Source organism: Coregonus clupeaformis, chromosome 27 (genome assembly GCF_020615455.1).
Source record: "Coregonus clupeaformis isolate EN_2021a chromosome 27, ASM2061545v1, whole genome shotgun sequence".
NCBI classification, from domain to species: Eukaryota; Metazoa; Chordata; class Actinopteri; order Salmoniformes; family Salmonidae; genus Coregonus; species Coregonus clupeaformis.
In genome coordinates, this window is record NC_059218.1 from 8799381 (window position 1) to 8823593 (window position 24213).

General features: G+C 44.4%; 1 protein-coding gene and 2 pseudogenes across 2 annotated transcripts in view; 1 reads left to right on the forward strand and 2 right to left on the reverse strand.

The window, feature by feature from the left end:
* Positions 1-22052, reverse strand: part of LOC121541498 (fibrinogen C domain-containing protein 1-like) — a 218481-nt gene extending 196429 nt beyond the window's left edge. For both annotated transcript variants that reach the window (XM_041850556.2, XM_041850555.2), the window contains exon 1: positions 21100-22052. In XM_041850556.2, coding sequence (XP_041706490.1) covers positions 21100-21171 — 72 coding nt within the window. In that variant the 5' untranslated portion in view covers positions 21172-22052. The remainder of the gene's footprint in view (positions 1-21099) is intronic.
* Positions 643-2044, forward strand: LOC123482008 (annotated as a pseudogene).
* On the reverse strand, positions 4869-4987 carry LOC121542227 (annotated as a pseudogene).
* Positions 22053-24213: the final 2161 nt, after the last annotated feature.

Here is a 24213-nt window from a genome sequence, read left to right on the forward strand (position 1 = left end):
ATAATAGCCACACAAACTAAAGAAGACTATTTTAGTATTTTATTAACTTAAGATTCTTGCCAAGACAGGCAGACAGTCTAGACAGACAAATAGTACAGTAGGCTATACATTGCACAAGGAGAGTATGGGCTATTTTAAGAAATTTAAGAGAATGAATGTCCAGCAATCTAATTGTAAGTCGTTCATATGCTAATAATCCAAATATTCTGCTTAAAAACATCTTACACTGCTACCTTCAGCATTCATTATTCTTAGAGTTCAGAACAAACAACAGGGAGGTCATCAGAGTTTCATAACATTTGGGGCTCTGCCCTGAAGACCAGGGGCTGACAGGGGACACGAAAATCATCATATTTGTGGTTCTGAGAGAAAATTGGCCTTTTCTAAATTAATTTCTTGCAATTGTACGTCATTTCACGACTGGAGACATTACATTAATACCACACAAATAACCAAAGTGACAAGATACTCTGACATTGACATACTGAGATCAACAATAGGGCGGCAGGTAGCTTAGTGGGTAAGAGCATTGTGCCAGTAACCGAAAGATCGCTAGTTCTAATCCCCGAGCCGACTAGGTGAAAAATCTGTCGATGTGCCCTTAAGCAAGGCACTTAACCCTAATTGCTCCTGTAAGTCGCTCTGGAGGAGGTGGTCTGGAAAATGGCTGACGGAGTTGATCACATCGACATCTACGCCGATGTTGAAGAGGATTTCAACCAGGAATCAGACTACCCTGTCCATGACCAGATAGACTTGTATGACGATGTTATCTCTCCTTCAGCCAATAACGGAGACGCACCTGAGGACTGGGACTACCTGGACAACCTACCCCCACCTGCTGGCTCCGAGGTGAACAAGAGCACCCCTCCCAACGTGGATTACACGTACGCTGGCAAGAGGATCGCCCTGTATAAAGACAATCTCACATGGTGGACAACAGACTAAGATTTGACAGACGCCATTGGATCAATAGGCATTAAGGACCTGCTAGAGATCAAGTTCTTTGACAACAGAGCCACCGGCCAGAATAAAGGGTTTGCCTTGGTGTGCGTGGGCTCAGATGCGTCCTCCAGGAAGCTACTGGACCTGCTGTCTAAACGGGAGCTACACGGACAGAACCCCATCGTTACCTCCTGCAACAAACTGTCCCTCAGCCAGTTCGAGATGCAGTCTTGGAAAATCCCAGGTACATCGGGTGGGCAGATGTCTGGCAATGGGAAGGCGGGGCCCCCGCGGTGGCTTCCCCATGGTCCGGGGCCGCTTCCCTGGCCCCGGAGGAGACCGATTCCCTGGGCCCATCGGACCCGGAAGTCCACCGCCACACTTCCTAGGGTCAGGGATGAGACCACCTGAACTCATTAACCATAGACACCAAGAAGGCCACCTGATGGATATGAATTTGAATTGCTTCCCGCCGGGACGTGATGGGAATTGGCGACCCCCTCCTGGCCCCCTATGTCCCCCCGGCCCTCTAGGCCCCCCTCCCCCAGGACAGGGCCTGCCCCCTCCCATGTAAGGCCCCCCACCCCCAGTCATGTTCTCTGGCCAGTTCGGCCAGCCCCCCATGGGTCCTCTCCCCCCTGGCCCTCCCCCACACGGCTTCGGCCCTCCTCCAAACTTTGAGGAGATCATGAACCGGAACCGAGCCATTTCCAGCAGCGCTATCTCTAGGGCGGTGTCAGACGCTAGCGCAGCTGACTATGGCAGTGCGATAGAGACTCTGATGACAGAGTCTCTATCGCACTATCGCACCATCTCTCTAATCAAGTAGTCTAAGGTGTCGGCTGATGACTGCTGCAAAGTTCTCATCAGCTCTCTACAGAACTGTCTCCACGGCATCGAGAACAAGTCCTACGGCTCTGCCTCCAGACGCGAGAGGTCGAGGGAGCGAGACCACAGCCGATCCCGGGAGAAGAGCCATCGCCACAAGTCCCGTAGCCGCGACCGCCACGAGGACTACTACCGCGAACGCAGCCGGGAGCGAGAACGCGAACGCGAACGCGAAAGAGTACCGGCACCGCCGGAGTACAGGCACCGCTAGAGGAGCCTACGGAAGAGGACAGTACAATAGTTTTTAATTTTTTTGCCATGAGTATGATTTTAAAGAACTCTACTTATAGCCTTACACAGCTGTGAGCGATTCCCATGTAGTCAGTCCCCTGGTAACCATGGAGACAGACAGAGGGGGGGACGCCGCGTCACAACCAGCAGGCCCTACTTCAGGATCGCCTTGTCAACTCGTCCCCCCCTCTGTCTGTGGCACTCACTTATCCAAGGTCCTGGTGACGTCCCTGACAAGCAATGCAACCTGAATTTATCCTCTGTGCTTTGAAAATATATCCTGGTGCATGTAGGCTACACCTACAGACGGGAACGACAAAGTGCAAATAAGTATTTCTGGAAGTGCAGTCACACAACACCAGAGCTGTTGCCAGATAATTTAATGTCAATTTCTCTACCATAAGCCGCCTCCAACGTCATTCCAGAGCATTTGGCAGTATGTAAAACTGGCCTTAAAACCGCAGACCATGTGTAACCACGCCAGCCGAGGATCTCCACATCCGGCTTTTCACCTGTGGGATCGCCTGAGACCAGCCACCCGGACAGCTGATGAAACTGTGGGTTTACACAACTGAAGAATTACTGCACAATCTGTCAGAAACCATCTCAGGGAAGCTCATCTGCGTGCTTGTCGTCCTCACCAGGGTCTTGATCTGACTAAAGTTTGATGTCGTAACTGACTTCAGTGAATCCCGGTTTCAACTGTACCGGCGTCGAATAGGCGAGCGATTTGCTGATTTCAACATTGTGAACAGAGCGCCCCATGGTGGCGGTGGGGTTATGGTATGGGCAGGCATAAGCTACGGACAACGAACACACTTGCATTTTATCGATGGCAATTTGAATGCACAGAGATACCGTGACGAGATCCTGAGGCTCATTGTCGTGCCATTCATCCGCCACCATCACTTCATGTTTCAGCATGATAATGCACGGCCCCATATTGCAAGGACGTGTACACAATTCCTGGAAGCTGAAAATGTCCCAGGTCTTCCATGGCCTGAATACGCACCAGACATGTCACCCATTGAGCATGTTTGGGAAGCTCTGAATGTACAGCGTGTTCCAGTTCCTACCAATGTCTGGTAAACTCGACATATTGTGGTGGATGAAAGAGTAGCGGAGGAAGGAGTTTGTTTCTGTTGCAGTTTTCGTAGTAAAGAATTACATGTTGTAGTGATGCTTTGCCTGTTGGGATACCTATAACAGCGTCTCTCTCAGTCTTTCCACTCTCTCTCCTCTCACTCTCTCTTCCTCTATCCTTCTCTCTCTATTTGTTCCTCTCCCTCCATCCGTCTCTCTCTCTGACTGAATTTCTCCTTCCTTCCATCCCTCTTTCACTCCCTGCTTCTCTTTCTCAGTCTGTTTCTCTCCCTCCATCTCTCACTCTCTCTATCTATCTGTCTGTCTCTCTCACTTCATCTCTCTCTGGCTGTGGATATGAGTCAAGGGAGTGAATAAAACAAAAGGTAACAGACAAGATGGCGGAAGACAGCACAGTGGTGTTTTGGAAAAATCTTTCCTTCGGCCTTTCCTTGCGGAGATTAGTAATCTAATATGATCAAATTGGTAAAAGAAATACGAAGAAACAGTACTTGCTAACTCCTGTCATACTTTATTTGATTAGTGTTCGCTACATGGGATGAGAGCTCTTTTATACTCAGTGTGTGTGTGTGTGTGTGTGTGTGTGTGTGTGTGTGTTTTAATACAAAGAGATCCCCAGTATGCACACTGTGAAGAGTTGTACAGCATCAGCAGAAAGTCTTTGGACCCCAACACCTCCCATTTCCATATCCAATCTCATTCAGTCTTATTGCCGCCTGCTGCACATTTTGCACAGAGGGCTAAACAGAGGCCTTCACAGAGGGCTACAGAAACATCCAAGTACATAGAACTACAGCATAAACACAAGGGTCTTAAAATACATTGACTTCAATGACAGTCAGAGAGAGAGGTAGAGAGAGAGAGAGAGAGAGAGAGAGAGAGAGAGAGAGAGAGAGAGAGAGAGAGAGAGAGAGAGAGAGAGAGAGAGAGAGAGAGAGAGAGAGAGAGAGAGAGAGAGAGAGAGAGAGAGAGAGAGAGCGAGAGAGAGAGGTGGAGGTGTTTTCATGTCTTCCAGTTGTAAAAGGCAATCACAACAGACTGTTGATTTTGAAGAGGGTTCAAGAACCAAGAAGTATCACTTCAGAAAATGCAAACGAACACTTATTGTCCTGATTTCCAAAAGCATGACGACAACCAATCCCAATACATTTACTTCCAGAGATCTCCACAACAACTCCTTCCAACTCCCTCCCTCCCTCCCTCCCTCCCTCCTTCCAACTCCCTCCCTCCCTCCCTTCCTCCATTTCTATTCCCCCTTTACTTTTTTCTCTCCCTTTCTGCTATTACTCCAAAATAGTAGGAAAGAGAATTTAGAAGTCAGGGGTTTGGAATAACTGTGAGCTGTGGGAGTGGAGTTTTTAAACTCCTCATTTATTAAAACGGCAGCGGCTGCTTTCCCCCAGCGAGGCTGAATAATGGCACACATTCTGCCAGATTTAATTTTTGATGGTGAATAAATTATGGATGGCAGAGAATAACTCTGTTAATATATTAGCCATCAGTTTGTCGTAAGTGTTTTATAGTACCGTAGGAATTAACTCATAGCTGCATCCCTCTGTCTATATATCTCCATTGCAAAAGGAATCTAAATCTGATATCAGAGAACTTTGTCTCTTGCGATACATCATCACTCCGCCTTTGTCTCCCTCCTATCACTAGAATCCCCTCTTCTTCTTTTTCTTCAACATTTTTAGGGAGGGAGCTTACAGCACCTGCTATTCCCAGGCAGTCTCCCATCCAAGTACTAACCAGGCCCGACCCTGCTTAGCTACAGAGATCAGACAAGATCAGGTGTTTTTAGGGTGGTATGGTCACAAGTGTATTTTCTTTAACCCCCTTTTCTCCCCGAATTACAACCTTGGCTCATCGCTGCAACTCCCCAATGGGCTTGGGAGAGGGGAAGGTCGAGTCATGCGTCCTACGAAACATGACCTGCCTGGCCGCGCTACTTCTTATCACACTACTCGCTTAACCCAGAAGTCAGCCACACCAATGTGTCGGAGGAAACACCGTTCGACTGACATCAGCTTGCAGGCGTCTGGCCCTGACACAAGAAGTCGCTAGAGCAGAATGAGCCAAGGAAAGCCCCCTAACCAAACCCTCCCCTAACCCAGACAGCGATGGGACAATTGTGCGCCGTCCTATGGGGCTCCCGGTTGCAGCCGGCTGTGACACAGCCAGGCTGTAGTGGGGGTGGGTGCAGTGCAGTGCTTTTGACTGCTGCACCACTTTTATTCTCTCATATGTTTCTATCTCTCTCACCTGCCCACTCTTCTATTCCATCCCTCTTTTCCCTACAGTGCTCAGATTCATAAAAAGATGAGTAGAAAAACCTGGTTCTCCAGGTATAAACCAGACGCTCATTTGAAAGACAGAATCAAAACCAGCAGAGCAGACACTCAGGCCCCTGAGGACCAAAGTCACCCATGCCTGTCGAACACTATGAGCCAAGGGGAAACTACAAATGTATCTGAGGCTTCCTTCCCTCCAGTTGCCTCAAGTCAATTCAAATAACCATTAACCTTGGGACACCTGATGGCGCCTGGCCAATAACGACTTCATTATGATTCTCTGTTAGCTTAACTGCACTCATTAGTTGGTAAATATATGACACCGGTTTGCAGGGGAAACAGCCCCATTTGGCTGAGAACAGACCCAATAATGTGACTGGGGAGAGCACTACTCAGTCAGGGAGACACAACTCAATCACCAGGGCTTCACCGTGTGTCTTTAACATAAAGACAAATAGGGCTTCCGTGCTTTGTATATGACAGATGATGCCGTGCCATGTTTCCTAGCTTAATGATCTAACAGTAGACTAACACAGGAGGCATCACTTCTTTAAAAAGTGGTATCTGGCTGGCCACTGTTTAGTATTACACTGATCTATGAAGAAAGTGGGTTTCTGTGTTGTTTACATTTTCTGAGGGCTTTTGCATGCTGTGTCTATAGGCCTACAGTATTTCTGTACTTGTATGTATATAATGTGGGTCATTCAATGCCCTTATATTAAATGTATCCTTTGACTTTTTATTCATGTAGCAGTGCAACACTAATATCCTAATTCAGGATAATAGACTAGTGTTATCTATTAAAAGGGGTCTTGGTTTAAATAGTCCCTCCTCCTCCTCCTCCTCCTCCTCTGTCTCTTCCAGCCAGCCCACTTTGGCCTTTTGATTAAACTTCTCTGTTTTCCATAAATCACTTCTCAAGTCTAATTAATTTCCTTATTATTTGCTGTTCAGGGTAGACGTGTGTCAGACACATTACTAATCAAGGGTCCTTTGGGAAGGCTGATGGTTCTATGTGGAACCACAGTGACCCAAATAACCCTTTGAGCCCTTCAATGGATCTTTGCAGTTCAAAAAAGGGGGAGGTGGCTAAGTCAAATATTTTGGGGCGTGGTTTGCACTCAGCTCTTTTTGTGCAACCGTGAGTGAGAGTGTCATTCCTGTTTATTTAATATGTTGTGATAGGTTTTGTTATAATCTCCCATATGGGCTAATTTCAATTGAGAACAGTTCGTTCTCGCATTGAAATGCGCTCGTCAGGAACCCCCAGCTGATACAGAGCTAGCATTCGGGAAGTATTCAGACCCCTTGACCTTTTCTACATTTTGTTATGTTACAGTTATATTCTAAAATAGATTAAATAAATGAAAATCCTCATCAATTGACAAACAATACCCCATAATGACAACGAAAAAACTGTTTTTTAGAAATGTTTGCTAATATATTAGGAAACAGAAATACCTTATTTACATAAGTATTCAGACCCTTTTCTATGAGACTTGAAATTGAGCTCAGGTGCATCCTGTTTCCATTGATCATCCTTCAGATGTTTCTACAACTTGATTGGAGTCCACCTGTGGTACATTTAATTGATTGGACATGATTTGGAAAGGCACACACCTGTCTATATAAGGTCCTACAGTTGACAGTGCATGTCAGAGCAAAAATCAAGCCATGAGGTCGAAGGAATTGTCCGTAGAGCGCCGAGACAGGATTGTGTTGAGGCACAGATCTGGGGAAGGGTACAAAAACATTTATTCAGAATTGAAGGTCCCCAAGAACACAGTGGCCTCCATCATTCTTCAATGGAAGAAGTTTGGAACCACCAAGAATCTTCCTAGAGCTTGCCGCCCAGCCAAACTGAGCAATCAGGGGAGAAGGGCATTGGTCAGGGAGGTGACCAAGAACCCAATGGTCACTCTGACAGAGCTCCAGAGTTCCTCTGTGGATATGGGAGAACCTTCCAGAAGGACAACCATCTCTGCAGCACTCCACCAATCAGGCCTTTTTGGTAGATTGGCCAGACGGAAGCCACTCCTCAGTAAAAGGCACATGACAGCCGCTTGGAGTTTGCCAAAAGGCACCTAAAGACTCTCAGACCATGAGAAACAAGATTCTCTGGTCAGATGAAACCAAGATTGAACTCTTTGGCTTGAATGCCAAGCGTCACGTCTGGAGGAAACCTGGCACCATCTCTACGGTGAAGCATGGTGGTGTCAGCATCATGTTGTGGGGATGTTTTTCAGTGGCAGGGACTGAGAGACTAGTCAGGATCGAGGGAAAGATGAACAGAGCAAAGTACAGAGAGATCCTTGATGAAAAACTGCTCCAGAGTGCTCAGGATCTCAGACTGGGGCGATGGTTCACCTTCCAACAGGACAACGACCCTAAGCACACAGCCAAGAAAACGCAGCAGGGGCTTCGGGACAAGTCTCGGAATATCCTTGAGTAGCCCAGCCAGAGCCCGGACTTGAACCCGATCAAACATCTCTGGAGAGACCTGAAAATAGCTGTGCAGCGACGCTCCCCATCCAACCTGACAGAGCTTGAGAGGATCTGCAGAGAGGAATGGGAGAAACTCCCCAAATACTTTCTGAATGCACTGTACCTGATTATTAAACACAATCACATTTTAATAATATAATATGGTTATTAAATCAGAATAAAAAAACATGTATGGTTCTACAAAGAACCTTTGAGATTGAGCAAGGTCCTTTACATACAGTAGGGGAAAAAAGTATTTAGTCAGCCACCAATTGTGCAAGTTCTCCCACTTAAAAAGATGAGAAAGGCCTGTAATTTTCATCATAGCTACACATCAACTATGACAGACAAATTGAGAAAAGAAATTCCAGAAAATCACATTGTAGGATTTTTTATGAATTTATTTGCAAATTATGGTGGAAAATAAGTATTTGGTCACCTACAAACAAGCAAGATTTCTGGCTCTCACAGACCTGTAACTTCTTCTTTAAGAGGCTCCTCTGTCCTCCACTCGTTACCTGTATTAATGGCACCTGTTTGAACTTGTTATCAGTATAAAAGACACATGTCCACAACCTCAAACAGTCACACTCCAAACTCCACTATGGCCAAGACCAAAGAGCTGTCAAAGGACACCAGAAACAAAATTGTAGACCTGCACCAGGCTGGGAAGAATGAATCTGCAATAGGCAAGCAGCTTGGTTTGAAGAAATCAACTGTGGGAGCAATTATTAGGAAATGGAAGACATACAAGACCACTGATAATCTCCCTCGATCTGGGGCTCCACGCAAGATCTCATCCGTGGGGTCAAAATGATCACAAGAACGGTGAGAAAAAATCCCAGAACCACACGCGGGGACCTAGTGAATGACCTACAGAGAGCTGGGACCAAAGTAACAAAGCCTACCACCAGCAACACACTACGCCGCCAGGGACTCAAATCCTGCAGTGCCAGACGTGTCCCCCTGCTTAAGCCAGTATATGTCCAGGCCCGTCTGAAGTTTGCTAGAGTGCATTTGGATGATCCAGAAGAGGATTGGGAGAATGTCATATAGTCAGATGAAACCAAAATATAACTTTTTGGTAAAAACTCAACTCGTCGCGTTTGGAGGACAAAGAATGCTGAGTTGCATCCAAAGAACACCATACCTACTGTGAAGCATGGGGGTGGAAACATCATGCTTTGGGGCTGTTTTTCTGCAAAGGGACCAGGACGACTGATCTGTGTAAAGGAAAGAATGAATGGGGCCATGTATCGTGGGATTTTGAGTGAAAACCTCCTTCCATCAGCAAGGGCATTGAAGATGAAACGTGGCTGGGTCTTTCAGCATGACAATGATCCCAAACACACCGCCCGGGCAACGAAGGAGTGGCTTCGTAAGAAGCATTTCAAGGTCCTGGAGTGGCCTAGCCAGTCTCCAGATCTCAACCCCATAGAAAATCTTTGGAGGGAGTTGAAAGTCTGTGTTGCCCAGCGACAGCCCCAAAACATCACTGCTCTAGAGTAGATCTGCATGGAGGAATGGGCCAAAATACCAGCAACAGTGTGTGAAAACCTTGTGAAGACTTACAGAAAAAGTTTGACCTGTGTCATTGCCAACAAAGGGTATATAACAAAGTATTGAGAAACTTTTGTTATTGACCAAATACTTATTTTCCACCATAATTTGCAAATAAATTCATTAAAAATCCTACAATGTGATTTTCTGGATTTTTTTTTCTCATTTCGTCTGTCATAGTTGACGTGTACCTATGATGAAAATTACAGGCCTCTCTCATCTTTTTAAGTGGGAGAACTTGCACAATTGGTGGCTGACTAAATACTTTTTTTCCCCACTGTAACAATTCTCCATAAAGGTTCTATAAAGAACCATAAAAAGGGACTCTATATAGCCCCCAAATGGGTGGAAACCATAGCAAAACCCTTTTTTGCTGCTATAGAGAACCGGTTTTATATAGCACAAAAAAAGGGTTCCGCTATGGTTGCAAGCCAAATAATACTTATTTGGCACGATATAGAACCTTTCGTTTTTAGCATGTGTGTGTGTCTGTATGTGTGCACGCACTTGTATGCTGCCCGTGTGTGTGTGTGTGTTCATGTGTGCATGAAATAACCCCTTGATTAATAGGGAAGTTGGGGAACAGAGAGGTCCATTATGCCGGGGAGCTGTGCAGCTCTTGTGCGTCTCTATAAGAGTAGGACTTAATCTAACATCTCTATTTGATAGCATCAGCAGCCCAGGCAGGCTAGCCAGCGACAGAAGCCATATGAATGAATGGGAGCTCCATTACAGCCAGATTGAAATCAGGAAATTGAACACTTCTCACTCCACTTATATGGATTTGTCCCAAATAGCACCCTATTCACTATGTAGTGCACTACTTTTCACCAGGGCCCATAGGGCTGTTATTCTAGATGCAGACATGGAGATTTAAACCAATCTGTCCAAAACAATAGGCCAGCAGAGGTGTCTATCAAGATGATTGAACTGTTCAAGATGATTGAACAGAGAAAGGTATGCAAACTGTAAACAGTACATCTGGACACACACACACACACACAACATATTGTTTTGGATGAGCAAAAACAGCATGAAAAGTCTTGAGGGCAGAAATATCTATATGATGCCAAGCAGGCAGCATATGAAGGAGAAAATACCATCCAATCTTCCATTTGCCCCTGGTTATACTGTGTGGGTGAGACAGAGTGAGAGAAGGTAAAGAAGTAGAGATTAAAAAGAGAGGGAGGTAGAAATAAAGACTGGAAGGGGTGTGTAAGTGTGTGTAAGAGAGACACGGAGTGTCTATGACGAAAATATAACTCTTAAAATAGTCTCACTCACTCACTCTCTTCCTCTCTGGCTCTCTCTCTCTGCCTCAAGTTCAGGTTTTTTATTGTCACATGCACAAGTACAGTGAAACGCTTCACTCCCTCTCTCTCCCTCCCTCTCTCTCTCTCGCCCTCTCTATAGTGTCCCAGAGCTGTTTGGGCTTTCCTCGATGAAGATGATGACACTCTCTAGAGTTAAACACAGCTGGTTTAGACAGATGGAGAGCTACAGAAAGAGATTAGCCTTAACCCAGTATAACACTGTCTGCTTAACACTCTACACTACTGGGAACTTCCTGTATCCATCCATCCATCCATCCATCCATCCATCCATCCATCCATCCATCCATTCCATCTCTCTCTCTCTCTCTCTCTCTCTCTCTCTCTGTCTGTCTCTCTCTCTCTCTCTCTCTCTCTCTCTCTCTCTCTCTCTCTCTCTCTCTCTCTCTCTCTCTCTCTCTCTCTCTCTCTCTCTCTCTCTCTCTCTCTCATCACTCTTTCCTACTACCCTTTGTGTGTCTCTATGTGGACGCTGTCCATGGTGCTGAAATAGTCTGTTGGAGTGTAATGTACACTGGAGTTCTTACTGACGCTATCCGTGAGGCTGAAGATATTTGCAGCTCTACACACACAAAAAATGTGGGTTCTGCAAGGGTTCGTTGGAAAGGGGCATGGTTCTATGTGGAACCATAATGACTCAAAGAACCCTTTGAGCTCTTCAATGGTTCTTTACAGTTCACAAAAGGGTTCTCTGCTCTTTTAGTGACAATTAAAATGTAGGGGAGTGACTCGTTGGAATATTTTGGGGTGTGGTTTGCTCCGAGCTCTTTTTGTGCAACCATTTGTGAGAGTGTCATGTGTTGTGTTACATCGTTACATATTATAAAGTGAGAAGAAAGAACCTGTCTCATCAGGTGAGGTAAAGGCTTCTGAGCCGTACCATACCATAATGCTCAGGTAAATTCCTGAGATTACTCTGGCCCTGTGGGAGTGCGATTCGTGGTAAAATTGTATACATGCCTTTTGGCAGATGTGTTTGTGGTATCAGGCTGGGTGAAGAAGTAATTGGGTTGTGTCAATTCGGTCAAAATATGCAGAGGTGGACTTGTGTTGATTATTTTGTTGTGTGTCTGCTGCTAAGAGGGAGAGGGCTCTTCGAGTCTCGGGACGAAAGCGGTGTCCTGTTTTGCTCTCCGGAGCAGAGCGCCGCTGAAAGGAGTGATAACTGGGGTGGGGTTGAGTGTTAAGGTGGATCAACTGAAGGGTGGGATCCCCAGTGTCTGTGATGCTCGCCATTCGATGCGAGTCAGACCCTGTGGCGAGTGCGAGACTGAGGGCACGGAGGGCACTTCTCCAATGCCTACTACATTTGTACATATTTTGAAGCATGCATCAACTCAAGCTTCAACGAAAAGTATGCAAAGAAATGACGCAGCCAAGTAAAAAGTTACGTAACATTTCTTGAAATCAATGGAGGCCATTATTTTATCTTGATAGGTTAATAAATACATGCTGTGTTAATTTTGGCATGATTACCTGCCTATGTACCATCGATCGCAAGCCCATAATAAGTCAATAGGGCTAACTGGTTAGCTACTGCCAGATAGCGACGAAGAATTGTTAGCTTGCTACCCATGAAGAATTGACATCTACCTTTTATAACATTAGTTTTAGGTCATTTTTGCCTGTTTAACTAGCTGGCTGGCTAGAGTACTACAATTCACACATATCTAGCTGATAACTACAAAGTAATAATCTCAGGTGGACCTAGATCCAGAGGTGCTTCCTCTATTTCATCATCTTCCATGGCTGCACTGGTGGTGGTCATACTTGTGGATGATATAGACGTTGTAGAGGGTCTCGGTGCACCGGTGGTGGTCGCACTAGTAGATGACATAGAGGGTCTTGAGGCACCGGTGGCGCCCACACTTGTGGATGACGTAGAGGGTCTGGCTGTAAAATTGCCACCACTTGTTGCCCTAGGCACAATAAATGGATCCAGAAATGAAAGAATGTGGCAGAAGCGCCAAGGCCGCTGGCCTGAAGCTGCTGACCCGAAGCTGCTGACCCAGACCTCTTCTTCTCTTTCTCTGCCCTTCTCTCTCTGATACCTGTCCCTGAGTCCTCTCTACTTTCTCCTACAGTCTTATTCTACATAGACATGAACATGATAAGCCAAACCATTACCTAGCATAACTATAGTGATTAGATAGCTATCATGGACATGTCACCTACTGTATACACAGACACACACACGGTTATCTGACCAAATTATCAGGGATAGTATCTAGCATCACTTCTATTACTATTTCTCTGACATACACACTCACACTCTCTCACATACACACTCACACTCTTTCAAACATGATTATTTGGCCAAGTTATCAGGGGTAGTAACTAGCATAATCTATATTACTATTTCTCTTTCACACACACACTCGCCTCATTGGCTAGGTTAGCTAGCTAGCTAACTAGCCACATCTAGCACAAGCTCACAACTAAACTGACCTGGAAATCATACTATCGTGGACACTTGCCTCCAAGCAGCATTTACTGTGTTTATGTCCCTGTAGCTGTCCGCAGTTGTGTCAAAAAGACATGGTTTTGAGGATACTGCGAAAATGATTCTCTCCTCCATGTGTCCAACCGCATGCGACCGTCTGCAACACGTGATAGATACCTGCATTCAGTATAGTTGCATAGCTGCGCAAAATGTTATGCAGCATTGATGCAATGACTCAGTCGGTGTGTTCGAAGCGTAATTGCGAGCGTTGCAAAGCAATCATAATTTTGCTTCCCCTGCCTGCTATTCGGTGGATAGGATGTGTGGTCCAAGTCTGGGCTTAAGGATTTAAAACATCTGTCTGAAAGGGTCTCTTTTCCAAGCTTAAAAGGATAAACATTCACACGTAACACCATGGGCCAGAAAAGGTTGAATACATTGGCCATGCTGTCAAATCTCCGACTTCCGACTTCAGTGCGTTCAAGACAATTGGGAACTCTGAAAAAAACAAGCTCTGACTGGGAAAATATGTTTTGAACAGTCATCCAACTTGGAATTCCATGTCGGGAACTCTGGCCTCATTCCAGAGTTCCCAGTTGTCTTGAAAGCACCATAAATCCAGAGAATGCCAGACTTTGATGACAAAGTTTGCCCACAAGAAGGACCACATTCCTGTTAAAGTGAGCACAGCACATCAATGGTGTGTCTAAAAATATGTATTGTATGCTGCTGCATAAATAATGTAATATGCCAGGATATGTATACTGTAGCTAGGAAAGTAATACTGAGTGTGTGTTGTGTAGTAAGCTGTTAGTAGCCTCACCCTAAGACTTTAGTCCCTCTCCCACTCAGAACTTAGCCTACTGTTCTGACTTGGTGGTGCACATGTAGCCTATAGACTGTTTTAGAGAAATGTCATTAAATATTTTAAGAGCTGCCCCCGTTATTTTTCCAACGGTTTTGACTTGGTGTACTGGGAGAATACTGTAAGAATGGCCCATGTACTGAATTCTGTCTCTGTCCATTTCAAAAGTGCTGAACAAATAGTTATATTGACTACGTCGTTCTTAGCTTGCTCATTAATGTATTAATTGAAATTACTGCTTGCCTCTTATCAGCTCATCGTTCCCTTATGCCATAGTTTATACATCTCAATTGTTATATTGCTTATATAGGCCTATCTCATTAGTATCTTATTCATCATTTTAGGTAATGTTGGAATGATGCATTTAATTATTCTGCATACTTTGTGAATTATAAATAGCTCATGTGCTTTTCTCCACAAGGATGGGATACTATATAATGTTATTGGATCTGTAACCATGTTCGCTAGTGACAGTCTCTTCCTTTCAAATATATACTGTATATATATATATATATATTTTTTTTTACAGTTCAGTAATAGACCCATGTAATTCCAGTTGATATTGCAAGGGTTGTTTTGTTTGCGCAATGTGCTGTCTGTGTGTCAGTATATTGTCTATAAAGTGAATCCTTGTGATTGTATTTTCCTTCCTTTTTAGACCACATAGGCCTAATAAAATACAAGGATAGAAAGAAAGACTGAATGAGAGAAAGCAATGGGAGAAGAGCAAGAGAGTGGTATACAACAAAGGCATACAGAAGAACAAGGCCAAAGAAAGAAGCAAATGCTGTTGTCATCTGTAGCCTTCCATCTAGCACTTACACAATGGTTTCCCTTTATCAGTGAATACACACACACACACGCACACACACACACACACACACACACACACACACACACACACACACACACACACACATGCACACACTCAAACATACGCACGCACGCACGCACGCACACACACACACACACACACACATTTATGCAACTCTCAGCAGTGCATTTTGTTCTCATACACACATTCACATTAGCATGCACATATTTATATCCAAACAGAGAACTAACTAAGCACACTCCCTCGGGACATACCAAAATGGAGTTACTCTACCATCGTCCCATAGTCCCACAGCTCAGTCACACAAGTCAAATTTAACAAAAAAAATGGACTGACTGAGCGAATCAAAATGTCACTGTCACAATGCATCAAATTGTTAATGATCTAAAAATAGCCTAAATAATATGAGTGAAAATATAGAAAATCTCCAGTAATATTCTAAAATGTCCCATATATGATGAAATCCCAAGAAATGCTTTAAAATTCATAATGGCATGCATCCATAATTGTTGAGGTGACTTGGAGGTGAATGATTTCCGCCCTGCTGTTAATATAAAACTACAACAAACTAAAATCAATGAATTTGAAGTTTTATTTTTTCCCTCAATAAACGTAATAAACCCGTCCTTCTAGAGGAGCATGGATTGATTACACACACTGCTTCGTGAATCTCTCAAACATTCACAAAGACCAGCAGAGGCATACATTAACAAAGCACTCAAATGCACTTGCACAAACTGAAGCACCTTCTAACATTCTCAAACTTTCGCTCACACATTCACACTCAGCTGCAGAGGCATACAAACAAGGAGCAAGCCCTCAGCACTGTGTGTGCCGTGCGTGCATGTGTATGTTCCTTTAAGTTCATGTGCGTGCCTGTGTGTGTGTGTGTATGCGTGTGTGTGTGTGCGCGTATGCGTGTGTGTAACTTGCGTGAAGTAACTTGCACTTGTAGAACTTTATGTTACATACCCGGGCCACACAGACAACAGTATCTCAGATGGAGAGATATCAGATGATCAGTGCTTAATTTGAGGATCCAGCACCTCTCCGTTTTGGACTGTTTTATTACGGAACATATTTGACCTATCCGGTACCTCTCGTGGCATGAAAAATTATGTTCACTTTTTGCAATGTACAAGTTAGAATAAAAGCGATCAAACCCCCCCCCCCCTATGTGAAAAAGTAGCTAGATTTTCAACCCAGGCCTGATATTCTAAGAGTTGATTCGGGTTGGGCCGGCCGGGACTGATGGTTTGTGTAACATTGGAACATATGTTTGAGACCAACTCATGACCGTGGCTGTGTGAGAAGTCGCCTGTATCTCTCATAGAACTACAATGAGATTCACTTTCTATGATCTCGCTCCATCTCTCTGCTCTGATAGACATGAACCTGCAAGCCAGGCTGGCCAGGCTTGTTTTCTTTGACAGCAACTTGTTCGCCAATGACAGTGAAGTGAAGAAATTGTCCTTGGTGACATTTCTCCCCTTGCCAACGGATGGTTCTACAAGCCTCATCACCACATTCTCCGACACTCGCTCACCTGCTGCCCGATGTGGCTCTTTTCCCAGATATTGAACGCCTTATACGCATTGTTCGCTTCCCCTCACTCATCAACTCACCCATTCTCCCCCTTTCTCTCCCATCATACTTTACTTATTTTATTTAATCTGTTGTTATATGTGTAAAATTAGCTTCGGTATAGTTTAGGTTCAGTTTCGAGACAATTATTGGGGTGATTATCAGCTGGGCACTGCGCTTTCAACAAGGGAAACCCATCAAAAAAATGACATGCCCTCCTAAAACTGGTTATAACTCCAGTCCTGTTTGTGATATTAAAATTGACTGACAGTGTGTTGTATAGACTTATTTCGAAAAGGTCAAGAATGGATGGGGGCATGACTTTAAGAATGGCAGAGTAATAAACCTTTTTAATTCATGTGCAGTCAAAATGACTGCTTTAGCGGTTCTAGTGTTAAAAAATCTGTCTGTGAACAAACAGCATGCAGACAAAACAGGACTTTCGCAATATTTCAAATACAATCGCGGGTAAACACAGGTTGGAAAGCAAATGGCTCCTGCTGAAAAGAGAAGACTCTAATCTATCTGCTGTAGGCTACCAAAATATTTGATCAACTTCCAAACAAGAGTGAGATATAGGCTTTTGGTACAAGCGCATCGGCCATCACCGGCAAGTGAGCTGCTCATCATTGGGTGAGTCAGTGAAACTGGAAAGCACTTTTAGGACTATAATTTCCTCCTCATATTGTAGCCTACAATATGTGTCTCCACACACCTAGTCCTAAGCAATTGATGCACTCAAGACCAGGTCGTTTTTATTGATATCAGATTCTCAATTTGTCAGTGTCAAAGTAGCCTGTCATTTCGATCATTTGTGCAGTATTAAAAAAGTCTCCAGTCATGTAAAATTATGTAGAATTGCATGAAATGTGTTCATAAAAGGCTAACTTTTCCCGGAACCTAGGCTACTAAAAATGTTCCCCATGTGTGAAACTTCTGTAAGTGCTTCTACTCTACTGCTCTATGCCACTACGCAAATGCAATGCGATGATATGCATGCAATGCTTAATTTTTTTCTCATGTGTTCCGGCACCTCCCGACTTACACATTTTGCCCTGCAAATGATTCACTGAAAGAGAGAGAGAGAGAGAGAGAGAGAGAGAGAGAGAGAGAGAGAGAGAGAGAGAGAGAGAGAGAGAGAGAGAGAGAGAGAGAGAGAGAGAGAGAGAGAGAGAGAGAGAGAGAGAGGAGAGGAGAGAGAGACAGAGAGACAGACAGAGAGAGAGAGAGAGAGAGAGAGAGAGAGAGAGGGGGGAGAGAGAGAGAGACAGAGAGACAGACAGAGAGAGAGAGAGAGAGAGAGAGAGAGAGAGAGAGAGAGAGAGAGAGAGAGAGAGAGAGAGAGAGAGAGAGAGACAGAGAGACAGAGACAGAGAGACAGAGACAGAGAGACAGGGAGAGAGAGAGAGAGGAAGGGCGACTAAATGAAAGATGTTCGAGCCCTCTAGTGTTAGGTTGTTGTGGCACAGCTAGTCTGTGTGGGAGTGTGTGTTTGTGTGTGTGTGTTCTGTGTGCACAGATTCATACATTTGACAGTAGGGCGTGGTACATTGTGTGTGTGTGTGGCACTGGCAGCCATGTTATTATGCATAAAGTTGAACTATTGTGGTATTCTCCTCATGCACACACTCCTCTCTTCTCTCCAAAATGTTCTGTGCTTTCAGAAAACATTATTGACTACCATGGTTCCCATAGAGAGAGGGCATTCCTAGAGATCTCATCCTCTGTGTGTGTGTGTGTGTGTGTGTGTGTGTGTGTGTGTGTGTGTGTGTGTGTGTGTGTGTGTGTGGTCTCAAAGATGCTCTATTGGGTTTGGTCAGCAACAATGTTCAGATACACTGTGGCATTCAATCGTTTGTCGCACCATTCTTGGTAAACCCTAGACACTGTTGTGCGTGAAAAGCCCTGGAACCTAGGCTACTAAAAATGTTCCCCATGTGTGAAACTTCTGTAAGTGCTTCTACTCTACTGCTCTATGCCACTACGCAAATGCAATGCGATGATATGCATGCAATGCTTAATTTTTTTCTCATGTGTTCCGGTACCTCAGAGCTCCCCAGAACACCCCTCTCGATCTCAGTTTTTGTTCCGGCACCTCCCGACTTACAAATTTTGCCCTGCAAATGATTCACTGAAAGAGAGAGAGAGAGAGAGAGAGAGAGAGAGAGAGAGAGAGAGAGAGAGAGAGAGAGAGAGAGACAGAGAGAGAGAGAGAGAGAGAGAAGAGAGAGAGAGAGAGAGAGAGAGAGAGAGAGAGAGAGAGAGAGAGAGAGAGAGAGAGAGAGAGAGCAGAGAGAGAGAGAGAGAGAGAGAGAGAGAGAGAGAGAGAGAGAGAGAGAGAGAGAGAGAGAGGGGGGAGAGAGACAGAGAGAGAGAGAGAGGAAGGGCGACTAAATGAAAGATGTTCGAGCCCTCTAGTGTTAGGTTGTTGTGGCACAGCTAGTCTGTGTGGGAGTGTGTGTGTGTGTGTGTGTGTGTGTGTGTGTGTGTGTGTGTCTCAAAGATGCTCTATTGGGTTTGGTCAGCAACAATGTTCAGATACACTGTGGCATTCAATCGTTTGTCGCACCATTCTTGGTAAACCCTAGACACTGTTGTGCGTGAAAAGCCCTGGAGGGCAGACATTTCTGAGATACTGGATCCGGCGTGCCTGGCACCGACGATCATACCACGCTCAAAGTCGCTTAGGTCACTTGTTTTGCCCATTCTAAAGTTAAATCGAACAGTAACTGAATGCCTCAATGCCCGTCTACCTGCTTTACATAGCAAGCCACGACCACGTGACTCACTGTCTGTAAGAGCGATCCATTTTTGTAATCAGGGTGGTGTACCTAATAAACTGAGTGTAGAACAGTAATACGTTTGTGGGTGTCAAGAGTCGTGTGTGTGTGTGTGTGTGTGTGTGTATGTGTGTGTGTGTGTGTTTGTGTGTACATGTTTTACTATACTTGTGAGTACCAGAATGACTATTCGGGACCTTTAAAGGAAAAGGTGCTAATGAATATAATTACTCATTTAAAGGTCCCGAACAGTCATTCTGATTCCCATGTAAAATAGCCTTTTGAGTGACAATAGTTTTTGAAGATAGAAATCCTCAACATTTTTGAAAAAGTACTATTTTATAAAATGGCTAACTACCAGGAAGTTTGAAAAGACAGGCTGAGTGGACAGGGATTGAACAATCATGAGCTCGCCTTGATTGACAGCTCTTTGAAAAGCCTGTGCCAAGAAACTTGGATGCAGTGAGCAGTGCTGTAATAAAATCATCTCAAGCAAATGTGGTGACACACAAAGCAACTCAAACACTTAAATGGCATCAATGATTTTTATTTTTTTTATACATCTCTGTTTCAGCATGTCTTTTGTGACCCGGTAAGAGAATATCATGTTTACATTGGTTTATTAGAATTAGAGTTACAGAGATGTCACCCTATCCCCTTAATAATCCCAACTCCTGAATCCAACTGTTTAACCTGGGGGAGGGGATCAGTAATTTTAAGGTCAATTTTATGAAGAAACAGTAATTTTTATATGTTGGTCACCATACTTTGATCTGGTTTCATTCAAATAGCATTCAACTTCACAACAAAATATGATTTTGACTGTTCATTGACTACCGACATGCTTTAAACAGAACAGATTTAACTGAATGTCATTTACTCTCATGGGTGAGCAAAAATAACTATATGTAAGCCACACCCCTACTAAGCCATGCCTCCAGTCTTCTGATCTGACCCAGTGGATCATAGCTCAATAACCCAGAATCAGCAACCAAACTTAAAGAAAACAATGGGTTGTTTGTGACCCAAATGGCTGGGTCAAAATAACCCAATGTGTGTTCTGTCCAATATTTACCCAAATTGGGTTGTTTTTAACCCAGCATTTATTTGAGTGCATACACCCAGCATTTTTTTGAGTGCCCTGTAGATTCCAACAACACATCTATGGAACTCGGAGGTGAATAGCCAATATCACACAGTCAAAGTCCTAAGTCTCTCTTCTCCTTTCTCTGCTATTTCTCTATCTGTAAAGCAATTCCAACTCCAGAGAATAGCACTGTCTCCTCCGGGGCTTGCATTGGGGGAAACAAAATAACCTATTAGCCACCCACTTGATATACAGCTGGGTTTACAAACTGTGACAGGAACAAAAAGTGCCAGAGCCAGGGGAGAGCGAGCTGGGGAGAAAGAGGGGAGCTCCACTGCTACTCCCACGGAACAGAGCGCTGCACCCAAATACAATATGGCTATTCGGGATCCTTGGGTAGTCCCTACCCATTGAAGTTGACATTTAAAGGGTTAAGGTAAGGGTTCATGTTAGGGTTAGGGTAAGGTAAGGGTTATGCTTAAGGTTGGGGTTAGGCCAAGGGTAGGGGTTAAGGTTGAGGTTAGGGTTTAGCCTTCTCGCGTGAGGCAAACGAAATACTGCGCCAAAGTTGCACCTGCCTTTCTGGCGCTCTTATACCAAACCTATAAAGACTAACCCATACAGCCCACAGCTGCGCGAGGAAAAGGTGTACAAGGAGGGTAGGCACATACCTGGTTTTTATGCCGTGGTCCATCTTCGAGTTCCAAAGTGTTGTTCATGATTCCCCATCGGTCATTTACCATTCTCCGGAGAACCTTTAGACCAGAACCGCCTGTTGGTACAAGGCGGGGGTGAAGGAGAACGCTCTATTTTTTGTCTCTTTCCAGGCGATCTACTACATAGAAAGGGGTGTTAGCTCTAAGTGTTCGCGCACAGAGGAAGAGAGAAGCTAAACAACTTCTCGACCACAGGGGCTGGCTATGGTTCTAGAAGGAGTGGCGCGGATCTATACATAGTCAGCTCATATGTAACGTACTTACAGAACTGAACTTTGATTCCTCTCGGGTTTTCTTCTGTTATTTTTTTTTACTGTTACCCTCGACAGGCAACGACCGATAACAATCAGAGATTCTGAGATTAAAGTCCAAGTAAGAGAGAATCCAATAAAAATGCCACTTGGAAAGCCTGTCATCCAAATAAATTTGGCTGTGAAAAGATATCTCCTTTGCGTTCTCCAATCCTTCAGCAAGTGCAAAGTAGGTGTTATCCTCAGTATTGATGAAATAGCAAAAAAAAACGTTTTGAGTGAAAAGGAGAAAGCCACAGTACAGTAGCCTATCGCCTGATCTCTTGCTATGTGGTGCACTTGATTCCTGCACTATCCACTGATGATTGCGAGGCTCCGGTCGGCGGCGTCGCGGAACAGATGAGGGATAAAGCCTGCCCTAGTTTAGGAGCTGATCTGCATGAGGAGGGTTATTTCACACAGATGCTTTTGACAAGAGCGGTGCAGTGGCCAGATTAGCGGGCTCAACTTGTGTGCGGCCGCGCTGCACTACGTTCCTTTGAAGCTGTCAATCAGTGAGCCCCCTAGATGCGCGCGGCACTTTCCACCCAGGCTCGCGTTCTGCACCGTTCTGTTCTGCTGTGTCCTCTTCGCGCAGCTGGCTGCTGCTGTGCCTCTGTCACTGCCTCTGCCACCGCACAGCTCGAGCTGTGCCACCTACCCAATACCCTGCTTTTCCCGGCCCTCGAGACTCCTCCACTCTTCAGAAACCAAAATGAGAAAAGAAACCAGAACAAAACGCACACAAGACTATTGTGGGTAGATAAAACTCTCAATAGAATGTACTGATGAACGAACGTAGTGCGTCTATTCCCTTCGCTCTCTCTCTCTCTCTCTCTCTCTCTCTCTTCAATCTCTCTCTCTCTCTCTCTCTCTCTCTCTCTCTCTCTCTCTCTCTCTCTCTCTCTCTCTCTCTCTCTCTCTCTCTCAAATCGTATATGTGTTGTGTTGCTACAACAGAATGCAGATGAAACATCTGCCTTGAAGCTAAAGCAAGTCCTTGCCTGATTAACTTAAGCTACTTATTTTTCATAGCATGGTAATGCACAAAATATATGTGCGATATGCAGCAGCATCACCTACATTTGTTTGCTGCCTAACTCTAATTACAGGTTATTAAATGGAGTAGGTATTAAAAATAGTAGGAAACACAGTTCGGTTATGTTTATTTGTTACAACACATGCATACTGTACTTGTCACTTGCAAACATAGCATAAGTGTCTGCAAGGCATGCAATAGGATGGTGTAAGGCTATTTGGTGAGCATTTCCATATTGTTGTTAAAAGTATATCCCTATAGGTGCAGGGAAAATTAAATATTTCCAGAGACATAAGTTGCATTAATAAAAACATTAGTTTAATATATTTAATTAACCGTGCATGAAAACAAAGATTCCCCTGGATAAAATGCATTTAATTACATTCATAGGTATTGATTTAGCAAAACGAAATGAGGTAGCACACTTGATACCATAAATAAACAATTCCTTGAGGATGTCGCTGGTATTTATCTATTAACTGCCTATCAACTGACAAAATGAACACACATGACTTGACATCAGTAGCGGTGCTTGGGTAAAACCCCCGGGGAAGCCAAGCCAGAAAAAAAATGCCATATTACAACCTAGGTGTTGTGATAATTGTGTTTTTTTGCTCTATAACCTGTTAGTTCATATGTAGGGGAGGGTTGTCAACCTTTTTTCTTTGCTTTGGGGAGGGTTGTATGTTTTTTTTATTGGGCACAGGGGAGGGTAGTGCGTTTTTTTTCATCGTTAACATTCGCTCTTTTGCAGGTTTTACTATATATTTTCTTCCATCCTAGCCAAATGTCCTCATCTGCTTGCATGCGCCCTCATATGAAGGTGTTTTGATACTCCCCTTATGCACTATGCTTTTCCCTGTGCTAACTTTTATTATACCACAGGTCAGTATAGTCTACCAGTCTAAGGGTCTCCCCTATTGATCTTGTTTAGGGACAATACAATTATCCTACCTAGACTATAGTAGCCTACAACCCCACATTGCAATGCATAATTGCATTATTGTTTTCAAGTGAGTACAACATTCTACTCTAGGCTGCATTGAAAATGTCATTTGAATAATGGCGCAAAAGCCCTGTAATTTGAATGTTTCATTCGATTTGGATCAGTTGTGGGTCTACTCTCCACAGTTTATAAGGTCTAGAAAGACACAGTAGCAGGGCAGTTTGGCTGTATTTTTACTTCTGATACTCAATGCGCTGTCTGTTTCAGATCATCTTACTCCCAAGTCATCCTATAATAATGTGGCTCCCAGCAGATGTGATTTTTTTGTTGTTGCATTGGCTGTGTCTCAATTCACTACATCCGCTGATGTCATCCTTTCGCAACTGCGCATCTGCAGTGAAAGGTGGCAGAGCCAGAGCAGTGTTTGTCAGACCCAGATCACGAAAATGTCTGTAGCATCCGAACAGTTTGGCCTACAAAACTATTATCACCCCTACAAAGCAAGGGCCTGAAATCTGTACATCCGATCTCCCAACTTCTGTCTGTAGTGTAGAGCTACACACTAATATTACCCCTTTGTGGAAAAGTGAGTCTCTCCCCAGTGGGTAATAAAGCCCTTTTGAAGGGGAAAAACTCATTCTGATTGGCTGGGCCTGGCTCCCCAGTGGGTGGGCCTGGCTGCAAAGTGGGTGGGCCTATGCCCTCCCAGGCACACCCATGGCTACACCCCTGCCCGGTCATGTGAAATCCATAGATTAGGGGCTAATTAATTTACTTCAATTAACTGATTTCCT